General features: G+C 32.5%; 1 protein-coding gene across 1 annotated transcript; it reads right to left on the bottom strand.

The window, feature by feature from the left end:
- Positions 1 to 2742: 2742 nt before the first annotated feature.
- LOC113849196 (elongation factor G-2, chloroplastic-like) lies at positions 2743 to 6842 on the bottom strand. The gene is made up of 4 exons (XM_027478910.1): positions 6470 to 6842; positions 4676 to 6090; positions 3768 to 4280; positions 2743 to 3225 (listed from the first exon to the last, which is right to left on the bottom strand). Exons 1-4 carry the CDS (start codon positions 6711 to 6713, stop codon positions 3058 to 3060), a joined length of 2340 nt encoding a protein of 779 aa, XP_027334711.1. The 5' UTR covers positions 6714 to 6842; the 3' UTR covers positions 2743 to 3057.
- Positions 6843 to 16337: the final 9495 nt, after the last annotated feature.

Genomic DNA, 16337 nt, shown 5'->3' with positions numbered 1-16337 from the left:
GTGTGAATATCCCAAGTTGGTAGAACTAGTTGTGTAGTTAACGTTGCGTGCATTGTGAGAAGTAAGGAAGAACTGGGCAATACGCTAGTGTAGCTTAGATTGCGTCTATATATAGTAGACCAATTCGTGTTACATTCACAAGAGAATTTCTTCATGTAACCTGCATGGAAAGAAGACATGACAGGTGTAGAAGTATACTCATTAAATATTTGATTAAACTTAGTTAAGGAAAAGGAAGCAGGGAATGCGGCTTACAAGAAGAAGCATTTTGAAGCAGCCATTGAACATGACATGTCGTTTTGTTCACTAATGCTTAATTAAATTGTTTGACCAAACAATAAATGTTGGGTCTCAGATTTTTCATATTTGATTGCCAATATGAATTGCTTTGGTTCAATGGACAGAACACAGGTGATTGATTGATGTTAGGATGGGGTGTGTTTGGGAGAATAGATTTGGTGACATAAGAAGGATTTTTAGACTAGTTTATCGATCATTATTATCTCACAGCAGTTTTCTAGTTGAAGCTTATTTGCCTGGTTGTTTAAGATGGATTTTATTTCAGTTTCTACGTATTTGGTATATTAGACTGGGAAGTTGTATGAAAAAAATTAGGAGAAGCTTCTTGTAAGAGTGAAAATAACCGTAACAGGGGATTGCTCATTCATTTTGCATTCTCAATCAATCTGGTCAATTTGTTATTTTTTTCTTTGGTAGTTTGAGGAATGCATTAAAGGCTGTCGAAAGGGGAAGAGAACTAAGATTGGACTTCAAGATGATGTGGCAAGAGCTTTGACGAGGAAAGGAACTGCATTGATCAAAATGGCAAAATGCTCCAAGGATTATGAACTTGCCTTTGAGACTTTCCAAAAACACTTACAGAGCACCGCAACCCATACACCTTGAAGAAACTGAATCATGCTTAAAAGGCTAAGAAAGAATTAGAGCAACAAGAATATTTTGATCAAAATTGGCTGATGAGGAGAGAGAGAAAGGTATTGTCTTATATTTATTCCTCTGAAATAAACATTATTTAACAAGAATCCTGATGATGACTATATCTGTTTCTTATTTATCTGCTCAACATTAAATAACTATTCAATTACTGGAAACATTGAAATGCAGGAAATAAATTCTTCAAGCACACTGGTACCTGAGGCTGCGAAGCATTATACAGAGGCTATAAAAAGGAACCCTAAAGATCCTAAGGTAATAATACTCATTGGATATAGAGGTGGTAATCCTTACTTTTAACAGTGAATGCAGATTCTTATCTGTTTTAAATGGTGGAGTTAAGTGTGAATTAGTGTCATGTGGAATGAGATATGAGCAAGTTAGGGGTGGAGATGGATTTATATACCTGTTGACTTAAATTTTGAGGTTGCGTTGCCGTGTCCTATTCGTTGTGAGCCTCCTACCTAAAAACTCTCTTGCCCCAACAGCATGCTATGTATTGTGGTAATGGAGGTGTGCTAATGAATGTTGGGTGTTTATGCAGGTATTGATTGATTTCCAGGAAAATCCGAACGCTGCACAGGAACATACTAGGAATCCAATGGCGGTGAACAAGATTCAAAGGCTGATCAGTGCTGGGATTGTCCAGATGAGGTGAATTTGATGGAAGGTGGCAATCTTCGAAAAAGCCATTGATTTTCCAGTGTGACTGAATTCTCTAAATAGATTGGATCGGATTGGAAAAACGGGAAGGACAATTTACTGTTGGGAGATTTTTTAGTCGCTCAGTGCATTCAGTCTTGGTGAATTCATGTTGTTTATATGTCAAACACAGTTCATTTTTCCTCTTGTGCGTCCTGCGTTCTGTGACTCTTCTGTTAATTGAAATCGTGGGGCGTGAAGGATTAGTTATAACGTTGTACAAGTGTGCTTTCAACTTTCAAGTGTACATTTTACTTAGATCAAAGCAGGCTACGAGTATTGAAAGTTCCTGATTTGGCTGTGAAGACTCTAGTCGTTTGACAAACGAGCGACCTTGGACACACTATAATTTCTGCCGTTTTGGTTGTTCTTTGTACATGAATGAACTTTTGAGGGGAAACGAAATCTGGTCAAACTATTCAGTTTGAAATTACAAATTGTTGATTCAGATGGAGGTTAGATTAAGTTCTTTTCTTTTTTTTTTTCTCCAAATTCAAACTATTGTTTTGTGGTTCATTTTTAGCATTTTTTAAGATAGTAATTAGTTACTCGCCAGAGGGTTGGGGCCATCGATTGATAAGAAGGTGAACGCATGATTTTGAGCATGGTTAATTACGATGGAAGGAAAAAACACCAACAGAAAGATTACACGAGAGATTGACATTGGAAGAAAAAAGTATAATATTGTATAATTTTCTGGTTGGTCTTCAATTAGAATCTGAGAATTTATCAAAAAGAGTGATTATTTGATCAGAAGTTTGTTTGGTAAAGCTATCGGAGTATAAATTTGGCCACTATCTAATTGAAATTTGTTCGTCATTTAATTTGTTTTGCAAGAATTTGAAAAGTCGTCAAATATGTCTTTATTTTTTATGATTAACTATTGTATCCTTTATTTCCTTTTGTTTAATGAAAATGTCAGGGGACAAAAGTTAACATTTTAATTTTTGAAAGCAACATATTAATAATTTTTTTTTCAAGCTTACTTATACTCTAAAACAAGTGTCATATTGACACTTGACTGTGCCACTAGAATTTGGTAAAGTTGCCAAAATCGTTCAGAACGTACAATAATGCTCACCTTAAAAATATCATGCGGACAAATTCAATTTGCATTTTTATTAAAAACTAAAGATAGGTAAATAATATTTGGTTCTCAACATAGTTAAGCATTGTTCAAGTTTACCCCAAAAAATTTATGTGCCCCGTAACAGTTCATTCTCTCCAACTAAGGAAGAAAAATCGTTTGGTTTTTCTGTCTGCTTCTGAATTATTTTTTTGGCTAACCTTGTATTGGTACAAGGAAAATTACAATAAAAAAATACCAACACAATAAGCCGAATACAACTATTTGACAAGGGGAAGGGAAGAAGTTCCTTGTTTGGAGACCAAGGAAATACATTAAGCTGCAACTTCTTGCTCTTTTGAGGCAAGTTGATTCTGAATGTGTTGAGGCACCACATCAAACATGGCTAATTGCATTGTGTAGGATGCACGGCCCTTTGTCATCCCTCTGAGTGTACTGACGTATTGGAACATCTCAGCAAGAGGTACCAGAGCATCAACCACCTGCGTTTGTCACCATCAAAAGGAAGAAAAGAATAAGCCTAGCTTCAATTAATAGAATCAATATCCAAGGTAAAAACAGAACAAAAATATTGCCTTCATTCATCCTAGTCATCTATATCCACATGTCCTCGACAAAGTCTGCTACATATAGAATACCTAGTTCAAACTCGAGACCTTTGAGTCAACACTACTCAATCCTACTATTTGAGACAACCACGATTGGCAAAACTTTCAAGTACAATCAATCAATGCGGTTAACGTGACTACAACCTCCTAAGTGGTATACCCTTATTCTTCTTTTATGATCTTATATTGAGGGAAGGTTAAGAGGGCTCTTGTGAGATTATGTGGGATGAATGATATTGGGTGTTTTCCTTTCCTTGGATTTTCAAGCGCTGCCTTGGAAATTAGAATTGTGTAGAAAACATATCAATTAGGAAACATTGTGCATTTTCAGACAAAAAATACAGCACAAGCACTTTCAAGCCAACCTTCAAATCTAATAAAATAATCTAACAAGGAGAACCAGTTATTTGATGTACCTTTAGACCACCGGGTTTGTCACCAAAACTGTTTATCTGGCCTCTTCTTGAGTTGAGATCGCCAATTACATCACCTAGATGGTCCTCAGGAGTAACAACTTCAACCTTCATTATAGGTTCAAGCATCCTTGGTCCAGCTTTTCTGATTCCTTCCCTAAAAGCTCCTCTTGCTGCCAACTGGAATGCCAGCACACTTGAATCTACATCATGGTAAGAACCATCCACAAGAACTGAGCGCACATCAACAACCGGATAGCCAGCAAGCACACCATTGCTCATACACTCCTCCAATCCTTTCATCACCCCAGGAATATATTCTTTTGGTACAGCACCTCCTTTGATTTCACTTTTGAACTCATATCCACTACCCGGATCCATGGGCTCAAACCGTACAGTGATATCTGCAAACTGACCTTGTCCACCTGATTGTTTCTTGTGCACATACTTCACTTCTGAGGTTTTGGAAATGCTTTCCCTGTAGTTTACTTGGGGAGCACCAACATTAGCCTCCACCTGCATTAACAAATAAAGATAATGTGATTTTGATAAAATTATAAAAAAAAAAGTAGACATATTCTTAACATAAAACTACTGAAGAAAGGAGAGAAGAGGTGAAGGGGAAGAGCATACCACTTAACAATTAATAATGCTCTATCAGATGATAGACAGGGATTTTACTGAGGCTTACGAGCCATGTCTCATAAGCATCATAATTTTTTTATGGTTCTTTACTCCTTCATTTGCACATTTACAGGTAATAAGTGATAATTCAAAGTGAAACAGATTCCATTACAATCTAATGAGCTAACATCCATGCTTATGTACTATTATTGTTTCTAATTGTAATTATTTCACACACAGCATCAGGGTTGGATAATTGAAAACTCTCAAGAAGAACGAGGTATTACCTTAAATTCTCTTTTGAGTCGATCAACAATGATTTCAAGATGTAATTCTCCCATTCCTTCGATCACTGTCTGGTTTATCTCTTCGTCACGGGAGAAGTGGAAAGAAGGGTCTTCCTGGGCAAGCTTGACTAAACCAGTTGCCATCTTGTCAACATCAGCTTTAGTTTTGGGTTCAATTGCAACCTTAATCACTGGATCAGGGAAGTCCATCCGCTCAAGCATGATTGGATTATCAGGGTTACACAAAGTTTCACCAGTAATAGTATCTTTCAAACCTGCCAGAGCAATAATATCACCAGCTAAAGCTGTTTTAACATCCTCTCTGCTGTTTGCATGCATTTCTAGAAGTCTACCAATTCTCTCCTTTTTCCCTTTGTTTGCATTGAGTACATAGGACCCTGCACTTAGCTTCCCAGCATACACCCTGACAAAAGTTAGTGAGCCTACAAATGGATCACTCATGATCTTAAAAGCTAGCCCAGCGAATGGTTCTTCATCACTTGCTATCCTCTCTATCGTCACTTCTGGGTTTTCAGGGTCACTGCCCTTCATTGGTGGCAAGTCCAGTGGTGATGGTAAATAATCCACCACAGCATCAAGCAAAGGTTGGACTCCCTTGTTTTTGAAAGCTGAGCCACACAACACTGGCACAAAACTGGCTGCTAGGGTTCCCTTCCTAACTAATTTTTTTATAGTTTCTTCATCTGGTTCAATTCCCTCCAGGTAGTTCTCCATAGCCTTGTCATCGAACTCAACTATGTTTTCTATCATCTGGGCTCGGTAATCCTGAGCCTGCTCTAGAAGATCAGCTGGAATATCTACAAAATCAAACTTGGCACCCAGCTCTTCTCCAGACCAAACTATAGCTTTCATCCTAACAAGGTCTATAACTCCCTTAAATCTATCTTCTGAACCAATTGGTAACTGCAGTACAAGTGGTTTAGCACCCAAATTTGTTACTATCATGTCCCTCGTTCGAAAAAAGTTTGCTCCAATGCGGTCCATTTTATTGACAAAGCAAATCCGTGGCACCCCATATTTATCAGCTTGCCTCCACACAGTTTCTGATTGCGGCTCCACACCAGCAACACTGTCAAACAAGCATATAGCCCCATCCAACACCCTAAGTGCCCGCTCCACTTCTAAGGTAAAGTCAACATGACCAGGAGTATCGATAATGTTGATCCGGTGCTTATTCCAAAATGTAGTAGTTGCAGCAGAAGTAATGGTAATCCCTCTTTCCTGCTCTTGCTCCATCCAGTCCATCGTCGCGGTTCCCTCGTGTACCTCTCCAATTTTGTAGTTTCTTCCAGTATAATACAGAATTCGTTCGGTTGTAGTAGTCTTCCCAGCATCTATGTGAGCCATGATGCCAATATTGCGATAATCCTTCAATGGAACAACACGCTTTGTGTCTGGGAAGAATGTTAAAAAGGGTCATTTACAAACGGATGAAACCAAACCAAAACACTTCATAGTCTCATACAATAAAATTGAACCATAGGAAATATAAAGACGGACTACCATTATTTCTTAGACAACTCCTCATAAATGCAAGTTACTTTCAAAAGCCCAATAGAGCAGGCAAATGATGTTCTCCAACCCCCCCACCCCCCCAATATGATAATTCAAACCGAAATTCAAGTATAACATACAAATTTTAAGGATGACAAACAAATAAATCAAACTAAAAAAAATGTTTTCTTTCATGACATTCATTTTTTATTTCTTTTAAGAAGCCATGTATACATTCATAACACGAGACAGGTAAAAAAGGGATAGAATGATAGATACCGTCAGCAGACATGGCGAAAACAGAAAAGCTTCTTCTTCTTGGAGCAAGTTGGCGTGAAGTGGAAGAACTGTAGTTGATTCGAGAAGTCCCGAAGAATTGCGAAAGAGAAGATGAAGAGAGAGAGTGAGAGGGTCGAGGGCGTAAACCCATGAAGCGAACAGGAGAGAGAGGGGTTGGTCTCCTCTGTGATCCATTGAGGTAGCAGAGAGATGAAGTGGTTACTCTCAGTGACTCTGCTGCCATATTTTGAGCCTTCTTCTCTACCTCTGGTGTTCGAGATCAACAAACCCACACACTCGAGACCCTGGCCTCTAGTTTTCGGTAAGGACTAGGAACCAGATAGTGTCACATAATTCCATGTTCTATTTATATATAAAATTATTTTTTGTTTTTACGAATTTAATCTCCGTCATAAATAAATTTAAGAAAAAATAATGAAAGAAGAGGGTATCATAATGTAGTTTGATACAAAATACGTAATTAGTTTGAGTTTTGAGGTACCTATTTTTCATGGTTGAAACAAAGGGCAACGTGGATTACAATTAGCCCCGTCTTTCGGAGTTTGTGCTGCCATTCCAAGTCCAGGATTGAGCTAATGCTCTTATATGGACCACCGATTATTAAAACTCTTAAATATTTTTTTTTTTAAATCTGTCTTACCTTTTTGTTTCGGAATTCAAAGGAATAGCACGCAAATAACATTTTGCATAGTTAAAAAATTTACATAATTTTTGTATCAGAAGATTTTCTTTTATATATATATATCATTTTTTTCTTTTATTGTTTAGGTAGTATTTGATTAGTTCTGACCCAAATTTTACTTTATAAACTGATTATTATTAATTATTTGTATGAACAAATACTTATTTTATAATTTTAGTATTGTATTAAATAACAATTATTTTTAAAAAAATAAAAAATCTCTAGTAACAAATAGTTCAACATCACTTAATTAAGTTTTTAGATTTGAGTTTTTGTATATACAAAAATTATTTAATAATAAACTTAATCACTATATCTAGATATACAACTCAAGTCAAATCCATATTAAATAAAAAAATAATCAATTTGAGTTAAAAATCAGTTTAATAGTTAAGTGTTTAATTTATATAAACTAAAAAATTGATCATTCAAAAAATTAACCGAATCATATTAAAATTAGTCAAAACACATCAAATTAATTCATTTGAAATTTAGAAAACAAAACTTTAATAAACAAGGGTCATTTTTTTATTATGATTTTTCTAAAATGAAATTACAAAAATATGGTATTTTTTACAAAATTACATAAATATGGTGTATATAAAAACGCCAATGGCGATTTTAAGACGTAAAAAAATAAAATCTGATAAAGTAAAATCGTCATTAGCAATTTTACAGCATAAAAAGACAAAATTTTATAAAACAAAGTTGTCATTGGCGAGTGTACTTTATCAGAAAAGTAAACATGACTGGTAAAATTTACCAATGGTAATTTATATTGTTAGAAAAGTATTCACTTTTTTAAACTCGTCAAAGGCGACCTTTAACCGATGTAAATTTTTAAAAAATGTTATAAAATGTCAATGGCAATTTTAATTTGCTAAGGCTATAAATACTAGAATTTTCATTCATTGCAATTTGTCCCTACACCATTTGAAGTTCTTAGAGAGTGTGTGTGAAGCTTATGTGTTTATGAAAAGAAAAAATGAGCGTCCTTGTTGTAATTTATTTTAACGGTGAGATTATACCAAATACGAGTAAAGGTATGTCATTTGCATACGAGAAACCAACATGTGTGTATATTCCATATAATGTATCATTTGAAGATTTAAAGTGCTGGCTTTGTCAATATGTTTATGAAGTTCTGTTTCCAAATATAGTGAAAAGTGTTATGTATCGATGTCCAATGTTGATATTTGGTGGTTTTATGCAATATCATTCGATTCCAATAACCAACGATGATGACGTTCAACAAATGTTTTAGATACATCAACAACGTCATCCTCCAAGTGGTACAATTGAGTTGTATGTTATTTTCAAAAGTAATGAGGTTCAAGAAGAATTTGTCATGCTACTAGAGAACAACAGTGAAAGTGATGACTATGACTTTGAAGGAGATTATCAAAGTGATGAGCAAAGCAATGAGGATCTTAATGATGATGCTAATGAAGAGAAGCCCCATATAGGTGGACAACATCCTTTTGGCGAGTCACTCCATGCGTGAATTAGATCTTGATGCTATGAATGCTTCTGAGTTTTTAGAGTATGCAAACTTAGGTATGTGAAATTTATAATTATATTAGTGAGATTAATTTTAGTTTTGTTAATTAATTTATGTTCACTACTATGCAAACTTAGGTGTGTGAAATTTATAATTATATTAGTGAGATTAATTTTAGTTTTGTTAATTAATTTATGTTCACTACTAGTAGATAACACAAAGATAGATGGTGAACTGTATGTTGGAAGGCAATTCAGTGATAAAGAAGTTGTTATACAAACAATAAAGCATTTACAGTATATCAAAAGGAGTGGACTACAAAGTGTTAGAGTCAGAACCAAATACTTTTTATTGCAAATGTGTAAGATATGGCCTAGATTGTAGCTGGCTTTTTCGAGCTAGTTTCAAGAAGAATGCATATTTTTGACAAATCTAAAAATATAATGGTCTACACACTTGTACTGTTGGAATCATTTCTCAATATCACAGAAAGTTAGATACAGACATAATTGCAGAATGTATAAAGTCAATGCTAGAATTTGATCCTTCTTTTAAAATCAAAGTAGTGATTGGAGAAATCTAGTCTCGATTTGGGTACACGATAAGTTATCGAAAAGCTTGGTTGGCAAAACAAAAGGTAATTGAAAAAGTATTTAGTCAGTGAGAAGCCTCATTTGAAGCTTTGCCACAATGGTGCATAGCAATGTGTGATGCTATTCGAGGATCTGTTGTAAAATTAGATGCTGCAAAGGCTTATCGCAATGGTGAAATGCTTCCCAATGTTCAAATACTACGATGAGTGTTTTGGAGTTTTGGTCCTTACATTATAGCATTTCAACATTGCAAATCACTTGTACAGGTTGATAGGACTCGTTTATATGGCAAATACAAGGGAGTTCTACTAGTTGTTGTTGCACAAGATGGAAATCAAAATATATTGCCAATTGTATTTGCTGTTGTTGATGGTGAGACAACAGATGGTTGGAGTTTTTTCTTCGAAAATTTACGAAAATATGTTGTTACCAAAGATGGTGTTGGCATAATTTCTGATCGTCATGAGTCAATTATAGCAGCAATAAGAAGAAGCAATGGCCAGTGGAAACCTCCAAGAGCATTCCACATGTATTGTATCAGGCACATTGCTGCAAATTTCTTGCGAAGATTCAAGGCTCCTAACTTGCATAAACTTGTTGTTCGTGTGGGTAATTAACCTTATTTTCTTATTTGAAGTAACACAATGTACTTGTTTTTAGATAACATTGTTTATGCTTATGAAATTTGAATTTGTTATTTACAGGTTACTCAAGAACTGAGCATGAATTTAATATTCATTATGAGCGAATACGGGAGTGTGGACAAATTTATATAGACAGGCTTAATGAAATTCCACGAGAAAAATGGGTTTTAGCATTTGATCGTGGACATCGATGGGGCCAGATGACGATAAATCTTGTTGAATGCATTAATTCTGTATTGAAAGGCGCTCGCAATTTGCCTATTACAAAACTTATTCAAGCTACATACTTCCAATTAGCACAGTTGTTTGCACGTAAAAGGAGCGAGGCTTATGCTCGTAAGAATGTTGGACATTTGTTCTCAGAAAATATAACAAGTCATCGTCAATCAAACGAGCATGGCTCAAGAAACCTTCGTGTAACTCAATTTGATAGACGCAATGAGACTTTTCATGTTCAAGATTTATCCAACAACTAGGAATATAAAGTTCATCTAAGACAAAATTATTGCAATTGTGAAAACATCCAAACTGATAGATATCCATGTCGTCACGTCATTGCAGCTTGTTGTAGTCAAAACATTGACTGACGTGCTTATGTGAATGAAGTCTATACAATCAATGAAGTGTGCAAAGTTTACAAGAAGGAATTTGGGGTTGTCGGGAATGAATTGAAGTGGTGCAAATATCGAGGACCGAAGCTCTGTACTAACCTCGCCTTAAAGCGTACTTTAAAAGGTCATCCGAAATCAACTTGTTTTCTTAACGAAATGGACGAACGACAAATGAGGCGTTCACGACGTTGTAGTCTTTGTCGAGGCAAAAACCATAGTTGTAGCGGTTGTCCTAATGCTCCTGGCCTTAGTTCATAGTGTGGAGTACTGATGCTTTGCTTGTTATGTTGTTATTGATTGTGATGAATGTCAGTTTCTTTTATATTAATGTATTGTTACTAATATCTTGTAATTTTTTAACTTATTCGATTATGTTAATTTACAATTACGTGACCAGCCACATTTTAGTAACTTACATTTAAATTTAAACACATAGTGACAATAATAAGATTTAATAAATAACAGCATTACATTACAAATATAATGTAGAAACCACTTAATAACAACATTACATTACAAACAAACACCACTAATAATAAGATGTAGTAAATAACAACATTACATTATAGATAGTGTCACTAATACAGAAATCACTAATAAATTTAATTACTATCCTCCATTTCCTTTTTTTTTTATTAATGAATGACTATATATATCAGGAGGATGTGTAAATAGACGTAACATGTGAGAAAGAAATCCCCTTCGTCTTTCTGGTTGACGTGCATCCTTTTGAGTGTCTACGTCCTCATTTGTTGCATCCCTATCTACTTGGGGTTCAGGCTCTTGTTCATTTTCTGATGGTTAGGTATTTGTATATTCTTAAGGTGTGAAATCCCATGAGCTAATTGGCATAGACCATTGCACAGGTAGAGCATCATACACTGGTTCTGGTTGATACACATTCTCCTCATTTACAAAAACATCTTCCCTAGTTAGTTCTTCATTTAAATCAAAGTTTGAAGCCGGATTGCTTTGGGAAGGTGAAGCTGAATCTATCACAAAATCATATGTTTGAAATAAATCCGTGAGAAAATCCACTAGTACTACTACAATTAACTGACCTTTGACCTCTTTCTTGCCTACTTGTTCCACCACATCCAATATCTATCCTACTTGTAAACATACGTTCTTGTTGTGGTTGTGGTGATTATTTATCCCATTGAAAAGGTTGTCACTCGTTCCTTTCAGGTGACCAATAATATTCTTGATTTGGTTGTACAAAAGCTGATGGAGTATCTTGTGGCTGGACAGGTGATGCATCCATAGGAATGTCATCATGCTCAAAAAATGATGGCTCCATAGGCAACAATTGTTGTTGAGGTGCTAGGTCTTGCATCTGTGGGGATAACCATAGCCAATCCATTGCATACAATGTGTATTGTGCCCAATATTCATTAGAAGAATAGAAATTCTGAGGCTAGACTCCTTCTAAAATACGTTCATGTCGATGCTCCCACATTGTCACCCACTCATGATGTATGATTATCGAATCCTTTGGTTCTTTTGCTCCACGTAGGTCTCTGTTATGGACTCCTTCAAATTGTTGGGGTTGAAGAGGAACAGGCTGAGCATATCCAAATTAACACATTACACGGTCGGTTGCATGTCACTCTATAACTTCAAAACATATAAGAGGACTAACAGTTGACCACATTTGTTGTTCATGCCTCACTTCATCTGGAGTTACTACATAAATTTCATCATCCACATATGGTGTCCACAAAAACTGCAATATACAAAATTCAGTAGTGTTAATTCCTATTAAGAAAGGTTTGTATAGATATCATAATGTAACATAATAATAAGATTTAGTAAAACTCTTTACCTCATTAACCTCCATTTAGTCCAATGCTAATCTAATATTCTGAAGATTCTTAAACAGAGTATTTGCTTGATATCTAAAGTGTCTCCATCTAAGAGCAAGTGAAAATATTATTGGTTGTCCTGGGATTGGAGCCAGCTATGGGAGGCGATGCCATGACCACACCTGTAAAAGTATCAAACAGCCACAAATTTCTTTAGCATCATGTCTAGAAGCACGATCCAACCCTCTATAAAGAGAAGCCAAGCATGTTGATCCCTAACTATATTTGCCAATTTTATTCACATCTGTTAACAACTGCAAGAATTTTGCATGTACCACTGAATTACTTTTATTTGGCATCAAAACATGTCCCAACAAGGAAAGAATATACCCACGAACATGTTGTTGTAACCTAATGTTAGAATTCAAAGGAAGCCAACCAAGGTGTTGTGATAGCCATTTTAATCTAATTTATGATCTGTCAGTGTCGTTTGAATTAGGTCGGCCTCCTATTAAATTTTCACACATATCCTGTACTACAACAGTAAAAGAATTTGTAGAACCAATCACTGTTGCACCGTTGATCTTAAGTCTAAGTAACATATAAACATCTTGTAATGTAATTTTGTATTATCTAACAACTAGGTGAAATGTATGTGTTTCAGGCCTCCAACGTTCCACAAGTGCATTTACAAGTGAACCGTTTATTTGCATTTGGCAAAGTTGAGAAATTCGATCAAAGCTAGTATGCTGTAAAATTTTCATAATTTCTATCCTTAGAGGCGTTATCGATAAGTGACGAGAGCGTAACAATCTCATTACCTGTTATGAATAAAATAAAAAATATTATTAAAATACATTATTTATATTGAATAACTCTTACAAAATATTTATACATTATAATTATTTAAAATCCAATAAATAATTATTAGAAAATGTAGTAATTACTTGTTATTAATTATTTTAAATTAACTCTAAGATTTTATTAAAATATTTTATGCATGCAAATAATTTTTTACTAATTAATTAATTTATTATAAATTTCCCCAACTCATTCTATAGAAAATTTAAAAAAAAATCACAATAATTTTTATTTAAATTATAATTATTTAAAATGCAATAAATAATTATTAAAAAATATAGTAATTACTTGTTATTAATTATTTTAAATTAACTCTAAGATTTTATTAAAAATATTTTATGCATGCAAATAATTTTTCACTAAATTTATTTATTATAAATTGCCCTAAATCATTACATAGAAATTTTAAAAATATTTAATAAATTTGAAACAAATTCAAAATAATTACTATTTAAATTATAATTATTTAAATACAATAAATAATTATTAAAAGACATAGTAATTACTTGTTAATAATTATTTTAAATTATTTCTCAGATTTTATTAAAATATTTTATGCATGAAAATTATTAATTACTAATTAATTTTTTTATTATAAATTATCCTAACTCATTATGTATAAAACTGAAACATATTTAATAAATTTGAAAAAAATTCAAAATAATTACTATTTAAATTATAATTATATAAAATACAACAAATAATTATTAAGAAATATAGTAATTACTTATTATTAATTATTTTAAATATTCTGAATAAATTTTAAAATATTTTATGCATTCAAATAATTAATTACTAATTAATTCAGTTATTATAAATTATCCTAATTCATTCCATATAAAACTTAACTAATTTATTACTAAAGTAATCTAACTAATTTTATAGAAAAATTATCTTATAATATAATTTATAAAAATTCTTAAAATTAACATAATACATTAAATAATTATTACTAAGTTAACCTAATTAATTTTACAGAAAAATTATTTTATAATATAATATATAAAAATCTTTAAATTAACATAATAGATTAATGATAATATATAAATATATATTAAAATACACACTAAAAATATATTAAATAAAATTCTAAAACTTACATTTAAATTTTAAATTTTTTCAAAAATATGTTTTCTTGAATCAACGGTTGTATCTTTCACCATTTTTTTTTTTTAAAAAAAAAATTTTTTTTTTATTTCTTACTCTCTCTCACACACCCTTCTTCTTCTTTTTCTTCATCAGGCCTTCTTCTTCTTCTTCAGCAGGTTCTTCTTTATCAATTCACAATACCCTTCTCGCGCATGGAGCATCGATTCAGACATATATAAAGAGAATAAATCGCCAATGAAAATTTTAATAGTCTTCATTACTTCAGTTATTTGTAACGCATGATGAATGAAGTCAAAACTTGCCAATGGCAATTTTACAGTGTTCAGAGCTCAGTCCTGCTATGTTCATGTGCATTGTAATGTTTGTTGTTGCATAAAAACGTCCCTTGACCATAGTAAAATCGCCATTTGCAATTTTACAGGAATTAAAAATTGCAGTATGCATATTTGTTATTATTTTGTTCAGATTAAAATTGCCATTGGTGTTTTTGTGAAGATCAGAAATTACAGTCTGCATTCTGCCATAATTTTGTTCATAATAAAATCGCCATTTACGTTTTTTTTCCCATATTTCGGTAATAATGCGAAAAGACCATATTTTTGAACTTCTTTTCTTAATATACCATATTCAAATCACTTTTCCAATATACAATGCCATTTTGGGACTCTTTTTTTTTAGTTATACAAGTTAATTTTAAATATTATGTCATATTTAGCTTATTAAAATATATAATTCTTTAAATTATAAGCGACTATTATGTTTTTGTTTAATCAAATTATTGTCAAATTACTTGATTATATATAAATATAGTATTTCGTTATTTAATATATATATATATATATATATATATTATTAAATATTTCATTACTATAAATTTAATAGCCGTTCAAATTTTAAAAACCTTGGTATTACGTATTTAAAACTTATGGATATACATGCAAAGCCCGCTTACACTAAAAATGGTACGTATTTTAAAGTTCAATAAATAATTTGTGTTTAAAAAAATTGAGAAAGGATAGCTTGAAAGGCTTCCCTGTTTCAAAACCAAAGGCCACAAAAAAGAGTGAAAAGCAAAAAAGAAGAGGGCTGTAAGGATACCACGTATCGTGATGCTATTAACGACCAAAAAATAAAAATGATGCTATTTACATTACATGCATCCAAGAAGAACTAAGCATTCAGTGCCCAGTACAGGAAAATATTCACAAACAGCTCATGGCGTTCCCTATTTCTTCTCTGGTGATATCTCTCCACCTTTCACTATTCTCTTGTGCTTAAACAAAATATACAGATAGTTTACATTCTTTCACATTTTATGTTTAAAATTTTCTTAATTATTAGATAAAAATATTAAATATGTTTTATATTTTTAATATTTTTAAGGTAATATATAAATATATTTTTTGTTTGATATATTTGCTATAAAAGTAGGTGAAGAATTATTAAATTTAATCTGTATTCCTTTTAATAGTCTCATGTGTAGGATTGCCTTTTTTCAAAAGAATAAATTGCAAGTCTCTTTAATAGATTAAATATTTGATAAACTTTATTTATAGTTTATTAGTATGAGTTTAATTTTGATGTATTATTAATATAAAAACTTTATATTTAAAAGATTATATATTTGAATGGAATAGAGGATCTTGTAGATTCATTTAAAATTTGTAATAAGCATTCCTTCTCTAAAAGATTTGTTGATATTTGAAGATTAGTTGAATTGCAAATAGTAAAATAACACTACTTGTTATTTAAACTCTGCATGTCAATGATACCTTGCCTAGTAAAATTGATTGAAGGTACCATGTTCTTATCATTTAAAAGGATAAAAAAGTACAAAAAATTTTACATTAAATATTATGTGAGGATTTTTTCCCCAATTGAGAATATAAAAAAAATAAAATGGATTAGGTTCAATTTGGTTGCCCGAAAGAATTAAATGGTCAAATAAAATCCTAACCTCATTTTGTTTATTGATTTCATGATCTTTTATCTTGTATTTGCGAAACATTTATTCTAGAAAATTCTAAAAACAATTTCAAT

The sequence above is a fragment of the Abrus precatorius genome, unplaced genomic scaffold, assembly GCF_003935025.1.
Source record: "Abrus precatorius isolate BTA unplaced genomic scaffold, Abrus_2018 Scaffold9, whole genome shotgun sequence".
In the NCBI taxonomy this organism is placed as follows: domain Eukaryota; kingdom Viridiplantae; phylum Streptophyta; class Magnoliopsida; order Fabales; family Fabaceae; genus Abrus; species Abrus precatorius.
Note: the sequence above shows the minus strand (reverse complement) of the source record. Positions and strands in the feature narration are given on the sequence as shown.

Bases quoted from the DNA above. Each gene is read 5' to 3' on its own strand.
- LOC113849196 (XM_027478910.1), bottom strand. From the start codon at position 6,713: ATGGCAGCAGAGTCACTGAGAGTAACCACTTCATCTCTCTGCTACCTC. The intron at 4,281-4,675 runs GTAATACCTCGT...TTGTTAATGCAG, and splicing joins GACTCAAAAGAGAATTTAAG to GTGGAGGCTAATGTTGGTGC. The intron at 3,226-3,767 runs GTACATCAAATA...TGACAAACGCAG, and splicing joins ACAAACCCGGTGGTCTAAAG to GTGGTTGATGCTCTGGTACC.